Raw genomic sequence first — 14,506 nt, 5'->3', positions numbered from 1 at the left:
ATAATGTTAATTTAAATACAGACTAGTTATGAGATTTGAAGTGTTAGCTCTTTCCATCTTGCAACCATGTGATAAGACCATTCAGTAAATAGGCTACCTATTCTGTTTTCTCAGTTACTTAAAGAAAAATACACAATCCAGATGCATTATTTCATATGTTTGGTTATGTTGTACCACTGTGATTTGCCAAACTAACAATTCCTTCATTGCATATTGAACCTCTCCTTTGTTAAACATCACCTATTGCCTGGCTACTTTCCACCATACTGTTTTCATTACTTCTGTCTTAGGTCTGCTTCTTTTCTTGTTTCTTTTCTGTACCTTCATTCTCAAAATATCTTTAAGTTATTGCATTGGACTGCTGACATAGTTAGTTATTCATCTTCGAAAGCCTGCAGTATTCCCCAAGTCTGTATGTTTTTTCCTCATCTTCTGTGTTCCTTTGATTTAACTGTTCCATTTTGTTTTGACTTTTGATTATCCCAGGGTCCGATTGGTATGGATGGAAAGCTGGTAGGTGATTTGTTCAAAACCAGTGTAATTTAGGTCTTGCACATATTCCCTCTTTGCTTTTTTAATTGCTCATGCTGAAATGTATAGTAATCACATATCAGCTTCATTTGGCATAACTTATTTCAACCTCAATAGCATAGATTTTAACAGAGTGCTGAAAAGCCACTTCAGTCTTTTGTGTCTCTCCAAGGAAATGGAGGTCAGCCGTGCTACTCCTGTTTCCTTAGCATTGTCTATCTGAATTAGATTAGAAGACGGATGTTCCTGCTTGGGTGCTCTGTCCAGAGAATGCTTCACAAGGGTAGTTTGGTGGTGCCTTTCAAACAGCAGGATGTTATTTCTGACCACGTATCTGTGGCTCTTGCTGGTTTCCTTTTTCCATAGGTTCTTCGTTCCTGTGTTTTAATTTCTCTGCCTGTATTTTGTTGGCTGATTATATCTGAACAGCCCCATGTCTCATTTCAAATGCATATGTATACTATCCCAGATAATCTTCAGGGAGATGCTACTTGAATTAAATTAGAAATAACATTTAATTTTATACAATGCATTTCTAAATATATTTTTATTTGTGCATATATTTGTATATCCGTATATTTGGATGTATGAGCCTAGAAGTTTATGTTCCCACGTCTTTAAAGATTAAAATCATGCGAAAGCTGTGAAAATCCGGTTTCTTCACTTTCTTGTGCTATTGTTTTTGTTCCCTCTCTCTTTCTCCTTTTCCAGGACAGCCCTTTTCTTTGATACCCTGAATACATCTTTTCTTCTCTGTCCTTTCTTTCGCTACAAGCCCAGATTCCTCTGCAAGCTCAACTTGATAACTTGCAGTACCAGCTTCCGTTTTCTTCTCTTAAGGCTTCTTCCTGTGCTCCTTGATGTCTCCTTGTACTGCTAAGTAACTTTTCTGCGATGTTTGCAGCCTCTAGTCAGTAGGCTTTTTCTTTAATCTCCTCTTTTAGGAGATTGATAGCTTACCTGTTGACCTCAGCTAGATCTGGCTACACCACATATATTTTCTTTTTCTTATAGTATCACGTACCAGCCACTAATATTAGGTTAAATTGCTAGGAAGGGATTAACTATCAACCATAGAAGACCTTCCATCCTGGTAATTAGAATAGTTTGCCAAACCTCACCCCTTCCTTTCCTGCAAAATAATGTATTAAGTCAGTAAATAGGAACATGGAAGGGAAAATTGTACTGAAGATTTTACTGAAATCATAAAATATTATGGAGCCATACCCACTGTAGTCATACAGAATAAATAAATAAATAAATAAAAAGCAGCAGTCAGTATTGGATAATCAAGTGAATGAGTGATGATCCAGAGGTTCAAAGCAGCAGCCACTAAAACACACCTGATTAATTATTGGTGGTGGAACTGATCTGTATATGCATGCAAAGAGAAGCAGTCAGTTGGTAGCTACAAAAATCAATTTTAGAGTAACACATTTGTATAAAGAGATGCCCATTAGAAAAAAATAAGAGTAATGCTGACTTTTCAGTCTCAAAGAATATTTTTACCCTGTTTTTTATCTAAAATTTAGAGAAATACTTCCAGCTAAAAAACATTTTAATCCACAAGTAACACGCATTGAGACCAATTTACTCAGCAGTGAGCCAGACTGATTTCAGCAATCTTGGAGCTGTTTTGGAAACACAAGCACATCAATTGAGATTGAGCTTGCTCAAATGAGTTACAGTATTATATTGTGTTCATGTTAGAGGGGTTTTTAATGAACACAAAAGTAACTCACAGAGTTACTGACCCTGACCCTTTCACAACATACCAAAGTGAGAGAAGGCAAAATGAACAACCCCTTTTTTGTCTATGACTTTTTGAATTGTTCTTGTGCGACAACGAACCTTTACATCCAAAAAGATCAGTATTATGATGTCTTTTTCTACCTGTACCTTTGTAAGCACAGCTGATGAGTTCCATAATATAATGCTTGCTGCAGCCTCTGGTTAGTGTCACTTACTGCATCATTAGTGAGAAGAGGAAATTATACTGTAATGGCACTAGCTGTTACCTAAGAGTATACAAAAATACTGAAGGATTGGGATCAACTGAAAAAACCAGAAAATAATTACCTTCACTAATGCAAATTTCCTTCCATGTTCAAGGAGCTCAGAGCCAACAGGATAAAAAAATACTGCTATGAATACTTTTGTATTCAGCATCTGCATTTACAGTTAAATGCAGCGTAGTTGCAATATTAACAGCGTATATAAACTAGGACTAATGCAACTATTACATTCTCCATTATCTCATGGTGTTCCATGTCACCATGAAAAACAGTTATCCTACAAAAATTCAGTTTCCAACTTTCCACTCTCTGTATTGCAGATACAATAAAAGAGTAATTATAAATGCGCAATAGCAAAAAGGCAAACTGATAAAGCTGGTGATATTGAGAGTAGAAAGCACTTTCATGGGAGCATCATTCTATCCCTGACGTTCAGTTCAGGGTATGTTTGTGTTATGTGTGTATGTCCCTTATATCATACATACAGCATGTACCATGTGGACATTTAGTACCCTGTATGTCTAAGTTAAATTGAAGAAAAAAAGTGTCAGTTTTCAAATATTTTTGTTTAAAAAAAAAAAAAAATTCTGTTTATTTGCTTTCTACTGTTTTAAATCAACATTTTGTTGAAGCATTTTGGTAATTTCAGACTTTCATTTAAGTTTTTCTTAAATATATCTTGGACACAGTCTTTAATGATTTGGTCAAAGTGTATTGCAATGTTAGATGTACTTGTGAGACAAATGTATTGTGAGTTTGTAGATAAAAGTTTGCATGCAAAGGTCTCAGTTTAGTTAATTTATACAAATTTATTGTACAGGCTGCATCAGTAAGCAGTTCCTGATTATTTTAGGATCAGGTATAGCATATAATATCTTAAAATCTGCTGTGATGGGAAGATTGAGGCAAAGGCTGAGTGCTGAGGAGTACCAGTTGTATTCATTAGCCCAGTGTGATGTGTAACTTCATAGAACTGACCAATTCAGAAAATTTTACTTCATATTAGAACTGGCAAACCTGAGCCAGTGCTTTTTTAGTCTGAAAGCCTCTGTAGTGCAGTGTTGTTGTAAGGAACTAATACAAAACTGCAGCCTCTATAACAAGGAATGCTTTAGGCTGCCTTCATTGTAAGGATTAGATAGCCACAATAATTCTGTGTTTTACCACGATTCCCTTGCAATGTTATTTCTAATATTTCTTATCTTTAAAAAAACAAAACAAAAAACCAAAGAAACAAAAAAAAAACACTTTAAAAACTTGCATGTGAAATAAAATATGTTTTCCTGGTTTTAATTTAGCAGAAAAAAATCTTATTAGTTACTAAAAAAAGCATTTTTCTACAGCTTCTTTTCTTGTAAATAATAGTTCCCAGTGGAAATGCTCCCCCTCACCCCCCACGCCCCCGCACCCTTTAAAATCACAAGGAATCACAGAATGGTTGAAGTTGGAAGAGCTCTCTGGAGGTCGTCTGGTCTAACCTCTCTGCTCAAGCAGGGCCATCTAGACCAGGCTGCCCAGGACCATGTCCAGATGGCTTTTGAATATCTCCAAGGATGGAGACACCACAATCTCCCTGAGCAACCTTTGCCAGCGCTTGGTTACCCTCGCAGTAAAAGAGGGTTTCCTCATATTCAGATGGAAAAGTTTCAACTCTGTGTAGCAGTTTCTTCTAGATAAAGTGAAGAGTTTTTATAAGACTTAAAAGAAGTCTTCATACTTAATTTCTTTCAGCAAAAGGAAACGTAGTTTCAATTCAACTGAAATATTATTGAAGTGTTGTGAAACACTAGAAGCTAAGCTAGCCCTAGGAGTTTAAGAAATTCTCTCTTTATAGGCAGAAATATATAAATATTTGTCTCTGCTTTACAGTGTGAGCTGATTGTCTGGGGGGGTTGTAGTTCATAGTCACAGCTACTGTACTGTTTTGTGCTATAATTCTGCTTCATGCAAATGATTTTTAACGAGCAGACTAGAGTAACTGATGACGTTCACTGGCTTTCCTAGGCTAGGGAGCTTAGTGATGGGAAGTCTGCTCCGTAAGCAACAAGAGATACATGCACCACCTCAGTGTGCAGAGGGTGCCTCTCCATTTGGCCAGGGGTGGTCCCAAGGTGATGTTGATAGATAAGGGAGAGGAAATGTACCAGCTGCCTCTTGGGCTGACTGAAAAGGGTTCATCTACTGCTGGCTTGCTGGTTTAAATATTGGTTTATACTTGCTTAAAACTGTGGTGCTTGCAGCAATGGCAAAAAGACTGTTGTTTGCCCAGCAATGTGTTCCTTCAGCTTTTAGACTTTGTTCATTCAAGAGGCAGTAATTAGCACCTCCTTGAAACATGGGCATGAGCCATAATCGAGAAAAAGCACCCAATAGCTATTGCTAAGTCAGCTCAGCTTCTGTGGATTCTTTCTCCTTTGAGAACAATTAAATTAGGTCTTTCTGTAATTTCTAAATTGTATTGCTCTGACTATCCAAAGTATGAAGTTTCTCAAATGTAGATTCAATGACATGTTATTGTAATCTATTTCTGGAATCAACTAATTGCAAGAAAGTTCATCAGTTTGAATTAAAACATTCAAATTCAACATAGACTTAAGAGTCCGGCATCTGACTTCAATACAGTTACTGGCTTTTTTGTTATCTCCTTATTAGAGTACTGTAACTCTTTGCTACTATTTAAGGAGTTAATCTCTGTCATAACTTTCAATAACCTTATCTTTTTCTTGTTTTTCAGGGTCAGCCTGGTCCTCAAGTAAGTGCTATCTTATTTTCCTACGTAAGTTAAGGCTAAATACAGGGCCCGCCAAACTCAGGTTATCTACAAAGTGTTTTGATTGTTTTTTTGATCCTACTGTAATAAGCTAGAAACTGGTAGCCATTGCATAATTCAGTAAGGCAAATATTTCCCAAGAGAGAAACATGGGCCCCCCCATATGGTTGTCTGAGTTCCCTCAGCTGTTTGACCAGATGGTGGGGTTAACAACGTAATACTGAATAAAGCAAATCTCCTAACTATGGCTTGAAACTTTGCCGCCTAGCTTTAAAGTAAGATAAAATAACTCAGCAAATGGGTAACAAATGCAGGACTTCAACTGCTTATTAATCACATGTTAATAATGTTGCTATAATCCAGGCAGCCCTCAGTTATTTTAAATATTGCACTGCTAGCTATTTTGATTAATTATATACACTGCTTTGAATTAGTTCTGCTTTATTTAAGAATAGTAGAACTTTGTCTTGTGAGCTGTAATTGAAGATGTGGAATTCTAGCGATCTAGCTTTAGTCCTAAGGTAGAAATCAACCAGCAGAAGGAAACATTAAGTACAGGAAAAACTAAATGTAAATTATTTGAGTTGGAGCAGTATAGAAATGTGGGAGAGCAAGGAAATAAGGGGGGGAAAAAAGCCAATACCAAAGCCAAACTTAGTGAAATCAGTTGAAAAACCTCTACCTTTTTGCATACTCGAGATGCGTTATGGGAAGTAAACTCTGGTCTGCAGGACCATCTTAGTACAAGTGAGTTGCCTGAACCAGAATTTCTGTGGGGGCTGTTTATATTTCAGAATCATAATTGAAAGTTAGCACGTTACAGCCTTATTGACCAATAATTTTTTTAAGTTAAGATTTTCTTTACAAGAAGCAAGCATTTTCCTCAGATTATTTTTTGTTTGTTTGTTTCTAATCATCCTTTTCTGCTGAAAGACAGCTTGTGTTACAAGCCCTCATCCCACTCAATTTGAATGAGTATCCTCATCAACATCTAGTTGATGTTGACTTGTGCTGCCACCCATGTCTTTTCCCTCTGGGTTTGAACACCTACCTCCCACATTTCAGTTGCTTGGAAAGCCTCTCTTGCTTAATGCTTGTAAACAGCTTCTCAGTCTTTGGAGCTTGCATCTCCACATGAAATGCCCTGTAGGCAAAGAACCACAATGGAGAAGGCAGCATTCAGCGCTGATTCAAGGGCAGAAAGGCAGAGAAATCTTGTCACAATTGCAAGAGAAGTGAGGGGCAAACCATTGGAAAAACACTCTAAAAATCTCACCCTCCTTTCCGCCCCCCAATTTGATCAACTTTTCTGTGCCCAGAATGATTATATAGAAAACAGGTACAAGGTACGAGGACCCACAAGACTTAGGATGAGAATTCTTACGTCCTAACTTCAGTAGTTCCTCCCAGTGGAAATGCTCATCTCTGTGCCGTTGCCATTGCTCTGAGCAACACTTACTTTTTGTTCCTGTATACTGCCCTTTCCTCCTTTTCAGCTCGAGGTGCTCGTATTGTAGCAGGAGGATATGTATATACTCAGCCATTTTGACTGGTTGATTGAGTCCAGGGGTAATTCTTGCAAGGGCACCGGTGAGGAAGTCATAACGGCATAATGCGTTCAGAGCAGGATTCAGCTCTAGATCAAGACACCTAAACCTTGTGTGTAGGTGCTGACATGTGAAGTGTGTAAATGCTCCTTGTAGTCAGTGAAGGTCGAGTCAATACTCAGTGCACCTAGAGACCTCTTCAGCTCATTGTAAACTCCTAGGGCTCCGTTACATTCCTTGCACACAGGTGTTTGTTGGTGATCCAAGGTCCCCAGCCTAGCTGCTGGCTGTCGTATCTACAAGGACTGGAGTCTGTGTAGGACCATTGTCGTATCTGTCAGCGATGGGCAGCTGTCTTGGATACCTAGGAAAACCTCTCACATGACACTAGTTGCATACATTCATGCCTCTTAATTATAGATTCTGATTACAGGCAGCTACTGAACCTAATAACCATTCTGCTGAATTGCTGTCTAGCCCATGTTGACATCTATGTGTCTTTGTACAGCCTACATGTAGTTGCCTTATAGATGTCTTTCCTCTTAAACTGAAACCCAGATCCAGGTAACTTCACGAGGCAGCGTTTTAAAAATGTAGAAAGCTGTGGTTGAAAATCTCAAGACTTTTAAAAATGGTTATTAAAGTATCAATAGAAAACAGAACCTGGTCACATGCAGACAAAATAAGTCAAAACCACTCAGTTTCTCATAAAAAAAAAAAAAAAGTTTGCAAAAATTTCAGCCACCCGTGATTGTCAGTAATTTCCCCAGTCTGAACCGTGTCCATGAGAAATCTGAAATGAAAGGTATTGGTTGGTTTGGTTAGTAAGTAAAGGCTTCCTGGCTTCAAAGATCAGAATTGCTATGCTGACAAAAGAAGCACTTAGAAAGTTTTTGATGTCATAGCCATGTAAGTCTACACTAAGATCAAAGATAAATTCTAATCCTTTTTACACTCAGTGTTTTATTAACACCTATTCTTTTTTCCTGTGATTTTCAAAAAGTACACAGTAAATTCACCCAACACGTACATAATTACTGGGTACAAATATAAATTCATAACAGATCAGTAACACCTCCTATCTTTTTATCTTTGAATTTTTACTGCTGCTTTTCTTCAAAAATGCACCACAAATGATAATATTTTTTGTGTTTTTCTGTTTTAAGTGAAAAGAAGCTTTATTACAACCCACAAGTGTTTTTTCAGAAAAAGCTCATGGTGCTGTTGTAGCGCTGAAAGGCAGAGACCATGGTCAATAGCCAAACAATTTGTAGCATAACCTCTAAAAAATAAAATACCTTCTTATGATTTTGGATTCCTGTTAAAAAAAATAAAAAATAAGCTTTTTCAAATACCATGTAAACTGAGCTTCTTTGTAGAAGAGCAAATAATATTATTTCTAATATTTTTGCTGAAACTTAAATTCTGGCTTTTGTGTGACCCCAAAGAATACCTGCTTTTTCTTCTTTAGAATGTAAATATGTATTTAGATTAGCTTGTACCAGAAAGGTTTATTTTCCCAATAAATCTATACAACCAAATTCTGCACGTACATCTCCTATTTAACATAATGGAAGTATTCATGTTTGTCAAAGAAACGGAGTTTAGCTTCTAGCCTAAAGTTAATTCTATAAGGAATGTACTAACTGGGTAAAGAGAGAAGGCTTGTTTAGACTTTTTTTGTTGTTTAGAAGTAAAGTTCGTATAAATATCAGAAAACAGTGCATTTAGTATTGTGGTGAAGGAAGACAAAGTGATCCTTTACAAGATCCTGCTGAAGTAAAACTGTTAACGTCTATAAATGCAGGGCAGGGTGGTGTTTCGGTGTGACTTTGTCTCAGGCAGCCAACTGTTTTCTTCCTCGTGGCAATATCCTCTCCCTAGACCGTCTCTAGTGCAGCATACTTTCTCTCTCATGTCAGCATCCATGATCACTCCCTCCGTGGGACTTTGAGATACAGCAGTCCCACAGATGCTTCTGCCTTCTCTTTGGCAGCCGTTCAAATCTGCATTAGAAATGGACAAAATACTCATGATTGATACTTGTTTTCATGAGATTCTTGTTTTCCTGTATGTGAAATGTCTATGGAAGTGATGTTATTTCAGTCTGAAATTTTCCAGTGTTGTGTGCGTGATAAAGGGTTACCATAGCAATTCTGGTGACAAATGTATGCATGTGTCTTTCTCACCGTCAAGCTTTAGGGTATGTGACTGGAGTATTTTTAATTTCTGATGGCAGAGATTCTGATTCATGGTTAGACAGGCTATTACTGGCTTGTGCTGTCAACGGAGCTAGTTGGAACCATTTTAACTTTTTGTTTTCTGGTTTTTGTCAAGGCCTGAGAAAAATAACCAGCAGGACATAGGCCATAGTTTTGAGCTGTTTCGGATGGCAGCAGCGTATGTGAGAGATTTGGCTGTCACTTCTTAGAGAACACTGTGATGGTAGGAAGAATCCTAGACCTTAGGAACGGTTGAGTATCTGGCACCAGGAAGGATGGGAAGGGGGTTGTGTAAAGAAAATATTTTAAGTCCTGCCGAGTTTCAGTTTTGGTAGTTTGGATAGCCATCTGCACTCCAAGATTTATGCGATATTTCCCTCAGTTAGCACATGCCGTTCAGTTATGGGGTGGCTGAGTTACGAGTTGCAGGTCAGATTTTGCTATCAAACTTTAACAATTAGTTTGTTAAAAAAGAACAGGTGCAGTCACTCAATTTTTTTTTTGTTTTCTAGGCAAATATGGAGTGATGTTATCCTTGTTTTATATATTTATGTGTGTGTGTACACACTTTCTCAGATGTCAGGCCCTTATTTCATTGTAGGTTATGAAATTCCTTCAATAAACTTTATGTGTCTTAGTTTCTTCTTAATTCCTTATGTAAAACTGTGATTACTTACATAGAAATCAGAATATGAGTTAGACGTTGGTGTAAACTCACGGGGGGATGCACCCTATTAGTGTGATCTTTCATTTAAAGGGAGCCAAATACCATTTGGCATCTAAAGATTTGGGTCCCGTTTTTTGTTTCTTCTGAAGTGTCTTCACCAGCATGTAACCAGTGTGAAGAGCTACTGCATTGCCCATGTCCTGCGCTAGGTGTTACTGATGTCAGTGGGTGTTGAATACAGCAAAATAGAACCTCAGCATCACATCGTGTCACGGCAGGTACTGTGAGACAAGGAGGAGATGCATTTTCAAAGGGGAATGAAGAGTTTGTTAGGCTTTGGTAAAGAAGAACAAGTACTGAAAGAGAATAAATAACAGGTTTATTTGTCTTTTGAAGAAATTCTTACTAAGTGAGTTTAAAACATTTGTAGTTTTTAAGCTTTTATACACGCATTTCATCCCAAGTACTGTCATCAAGTCCAAGCTCATTAGTTATACCTGTGTAAATGAAAATAAGCTTAGGCTTAGCCTGAGAGCTTGGGCTTATATACAGCAGCAGAAATAGGTCATTGTAGTGTCTCCTAAAAAATTAGTCTCGTCTAATGGCCAGGTAGACACAGGAAGACAGCCACAGTACGTATAAGTCTGTTTCTTACTTGCATCTGTACCAATAACAAGGCCAAATGCTTGATCCCATTGCTGCTAATAATATTTTGCTATCAATTTTGAGATCAGAAATTAATCTTAACCGAGAGCACAAATAAATAAAGCAGCTTGTACTAAGTCACATGTGTATTTAGCAGGCAGAGCTTTACCACTTGTTTACCATTTTCCTTCCTTTCTAAAGCTGCAGTAGAATTCCTGAACACTGTTGAAACTGTGCAATCTTTTTAGGAAACACTCAGGCCATGTTGACTTGTGAACCTGAAGAATCAAATGCCATCATAATGGCTTTTCATTTTATGTTGGTTGCCAAATAAGAAGCAGGGATCTAGCTCTTGTCTCCCATCAGGTTTATAACCATATAGCTCAGTCATTTTGAACCACATCAGAGAATGGAGGAGGAGAAATCCTGCGCAGAACTTTGTTTACTGTCTGATGTTTATGATAGGAAAAAAATGCAAGAAATAGATCTTCCCAGAATGAGTTAATGTATATAATTGTTTTAAAGCGTGTTGGTTTCTCAGCTTTGTATGTAATAAAGCAGAAGTTAATTTTGTTAAAAGGAATCGACAACAACAGCAAGCACTTTTAAAATATAAACCACTTCAGTTTTTCCTGGTAGGCTTATGTATGTGTGTAAACCAGGATAGCTGTGAACATTAAATGCCTCTTCAGCTAAGCAGATGGCATTAGTGCAAATAAGAGGATTCTTTGCTTTGTGAAGAGAGCAGAGAATTGGAGATTTAGAGGCAAATCATGCTGGACTATCAGTTGTCCCAAGACGAAGGAAGCACGACATGTAATTTAAAAAGGCCTAGAGGAGTGAGTTCCAGGCATCAACAAGGAAAATTCTTGTAGCATTGAAAACTGCTCTGCTTCCAACATGTTTTTTTTACTTGACTTTTTCCACCCTTTTGCGAGGATTTGCAAAGGAGCCTCTAATGGCAGATTAATGACTTCCCTACCATACCCTGCTAAGTGAACTTAATTGGGGATAATCAGACTTGTTAGAGTTCTGCTCATCCTATGTCAGATGGCCCCAGCTGTGCTACTGTCTTCTTTTACCTACTCTGATAGGCATGCTTTTGAGTTAAAATTTCAGTAACTGTATCTGGAAATCTTGTGCTGCAATAGCAAGATGTTCAAATGTTCCACAGCATTTCCAGGAACTGGTAATTATTTCTGATTTGTTTACCTGTTTTGTTTATTCAGAAAAATATCAGAATTGAAGTCTGTTAATTTAACAATTACGCCTTCAAACTAGCTTTTGATTTTCTACAGACATAAAAATAAGAGTATTTCTTGCACAGAATTCTGCGTAAAGGGCTCTTCATGCAAAGTAATGCCAGGTCTGGATGCCCTCAAAAATATGGTCTGTTGTTATGAAGCAGTTTCTTTTACTAAACCTGAAGATCTCCCTCCAGAGTCGCTGCATGAAATAGATGAAGAAAGCTTGGAAGATAGATTCTTGGAACAGTTTAACTTGTTGGTCCCAAAATTTTTAGAAGTTGATCCCTTCATTTCGTGGTTCACGTAGTGACTGTTTATGGTACTGTTAAAAACCAAGTCCTAGAATAAAAGAAAAATTACAAAATTAATATATATAACTCTGAAAGAAAACTTGGAGGAGAGCTTTCTATTTGTAGGATGCTACCAACTTTTCTCTACGGTGGCATCATTGATTTCTGAAAATAATTTGTTTTGTTTTAATAAAACAAACATGAAAGCCTGATTCATGCATTACATATGCTAGCATAAATGTTGTGGGGAATCACACGTTAGCATTCCATCTATTCATCTAGAAGCTGCAGCTGTCACCAGGGCAGACTAGATCTTCTAATAGCAAGTGAAGAAATGTGAAGCAAAAATTGCTTGTAATCCTTAACTTGGTTTAGTTTAACAGAGTACATATGAGTACAGAAAAAAGCAGTTGCAGGCCTAGTACTGTGGCTCCATTATGAGATGTACAAAGAGTTGTCAAAATATAATTAAGAACTCTGAAATGTTTCTTGTGTTCCTAAATCATTTTGTTATCAAATGACCTTTGTATTTTCTTCATCCTATTCTACAGATGGCAGAAATACACTAATGTGTTCTGTGTTTTATTAGGACTTATGTCAAAGCAAAGTATTGCACTGTGTTCAAGAATATTATATAGTATTTTACTATCCTGCTGCACATGTTTTTAATTCAATATTAAACTCCTACTGGCTTATTGTTTTTACTGATCCTAATGCTATATTTCAGCTTTGAATTCCAGTTCAATTTGTTGCAGATCCCAGTAGTTTCACTAGCTTTAAAAAAAAATAAAAAATTAAATGAAGAGTTATAAAAATGTGTATTACATTGAGCTTACGGTGACTTAAAGTAATGCTGGGATATCTAAGACCTTGCTCTTTCACAAGGTTTTCAAAATAACAGAATTTCCTTGATCACTCATTATCAGTCCAGAGCCCTGGTGACTTTCTGTGCCAGAAGCTCGGAAGTCCTGCAAACTGGAGTAGACCTAGGAACTTTGGATCTCAGGCTGCCAGATGGAAGCTTCAAAATCTGTATTTTCCATTATAAAGTGACACTTTTGTCAATTGAAATTTGACTTTGAGCAACCTTACTTGTTAGCAGAAATACTTCAGGTTGTTTATATTGAATTGGTGCTGGCATGAAGAGCTCCGATGATGTGCTATTCTTTCCTGTAAGTACGAGTCAAGTTTGGGAGACAGAAAGAAGGAGAAAAAATAGAAAATGCAGCAATTCCTTTCATTGGAGTGTTTTGTGTACTGCCAATAATGTTATTAATGAGTATGGCATGGAAGGGTCTATTCTGTTTGTGAGCTTTAATCCAGAATTCTGCTTTTGGAAAATGCTTTGGCTGTCCCTGCAATAGCATAGGAGTTCCTAATAATCTTTTTTGCTGAGATCCATCAGTAACGTTGAAGAGTTGTGAGCTGCTGAGAAACATATAAGAAGAGAATCACGTATTTTCAGAAATACAATCCAGTTATATTGCACAGTATGTCTGTTAGTGATCATTTGCCAAAAAGAATGAATATCCATTTAAGTATACGTATACATATGTGTGTAATTTCCCCTGAAGATGTTCTGAATTTTGTAGACCAAACTATTAGTCTTGAGGAGAAAACTGTTTTGTTTTTAATAAACTTTATGTTGTCTTAAATTGCTTCCTGTATAAAGAAAGACGTTGCCAGCCTTAAAGGTTACAAAAATATCTTCAGCCATCTCACTTTTATATAAGCCTATCGATAAAAGTATATGTATGTTTGCAGTTGATATAAAAATTCCTTTGCATTTATTCAGTGTTTCAACTCAAACTTTACAAATCTGAACAGTTCTCAAAATAACTGTATGAAGTATGTCATTGTAGTTTTCCCCTGTTGTAGATGAGGAAATTGAGGAAGATAAGGGAAAGAGTTCTTCTATTGTTTGTCTTGTTGTAAAACATATATTATTTTATATACTATTTTTATGCACTTTTATTTCTATATACTCATTGTCTTCAAATAAATTAATCTGTGAATAAGGGTTGACACATCCCCATCAAGACTGGAGTTATGACTTAGTGTCAAGCCTTTGCCTCTTTTAGAAATGTCTTGTAGCTGGGATGGTTTGGAGACATTTGCAGTAACCTAGTGCTTACAGGTTGCCTCAGATGGATTTGTGCGGTGTAGGTTTTATCATTACATTTGTCAGACAGTTCTTGTAAAAAGGCTTGTTTGGGTACCGGTGGAGCCTGGCATGCACAGAAACTATTTAAGGCACTACAGGATATGCAAGGGGGCCATAGGAAAGGAAGAAGGATAAGATCCTCAGTGAAATATATGTTGATGTTTCATTAAAATATGTTTCTCCCAAGCATTAACATATCCTCAAGTTAAAAAAGTTACCTAGGTTGTGAAATAATTTAATTGCTCTTAAGCTGTGGAGGTTATACTGCAGTCTCAGAAGCCTTTCTGTCCCTTAGGCTATATTTTACATGGCTGTGGTTTTATACTAATAATTTACTGGTGTTTTCTTTTAACCATTCATGATTTAAGTAATCTAACACGCTGCTTCTTTTACAATAGCATTTTATAG

At 37.0% G+C, this 14,506-nt stretch overlaps 1 protein-coding gene across 1 annotated transcript in view; it reads left to right on the top strand.

Annotated features, from left to right (window-relative positions):
• The first annotated feature begins 252 nt into the window (after nt 1-252).
• COL25A1 (collagen type XXV alpha 1 chain) overlaps nt 253-14,506 on the top strand; it is a 133,694-nt gene continuing 119,440 nt past the window's right edge. The window contains exons 1-2 of the mRNA XM_054203160.1: nt 253-513; nt 5,281-5,298. Coding sequence (XP_054059135.1) covers nt 499-513; nt 5,281-5,298 — 33 coding nt within the window. The 5' untranslated portion in view covers nt 253-498. The remainder of the gene's footprint in view (nt 514-5,280; nt 5,299-14,506) is intronic.

This window comes from Rissa tridactyla, chromosome 5, assembly GCF_028500815.1.
Source record: "Rissa tridactyla isolate bRisTri1 chromosome 5, bRisTri1.patW.cur.20221130, whole genome shotgun sequence".
Classification (NCBI taxonomy): Eukaryota; Metazoa; Chordata; class Aves; order Charadriiformes; family Laridae; genus Rissa; species Rissa tridactyla.
The sequence above is the reverse complement of the archived record's forward strand: the minus strand, read 5'-3'. Positions and strand labels throughout refer to the sequence as shown.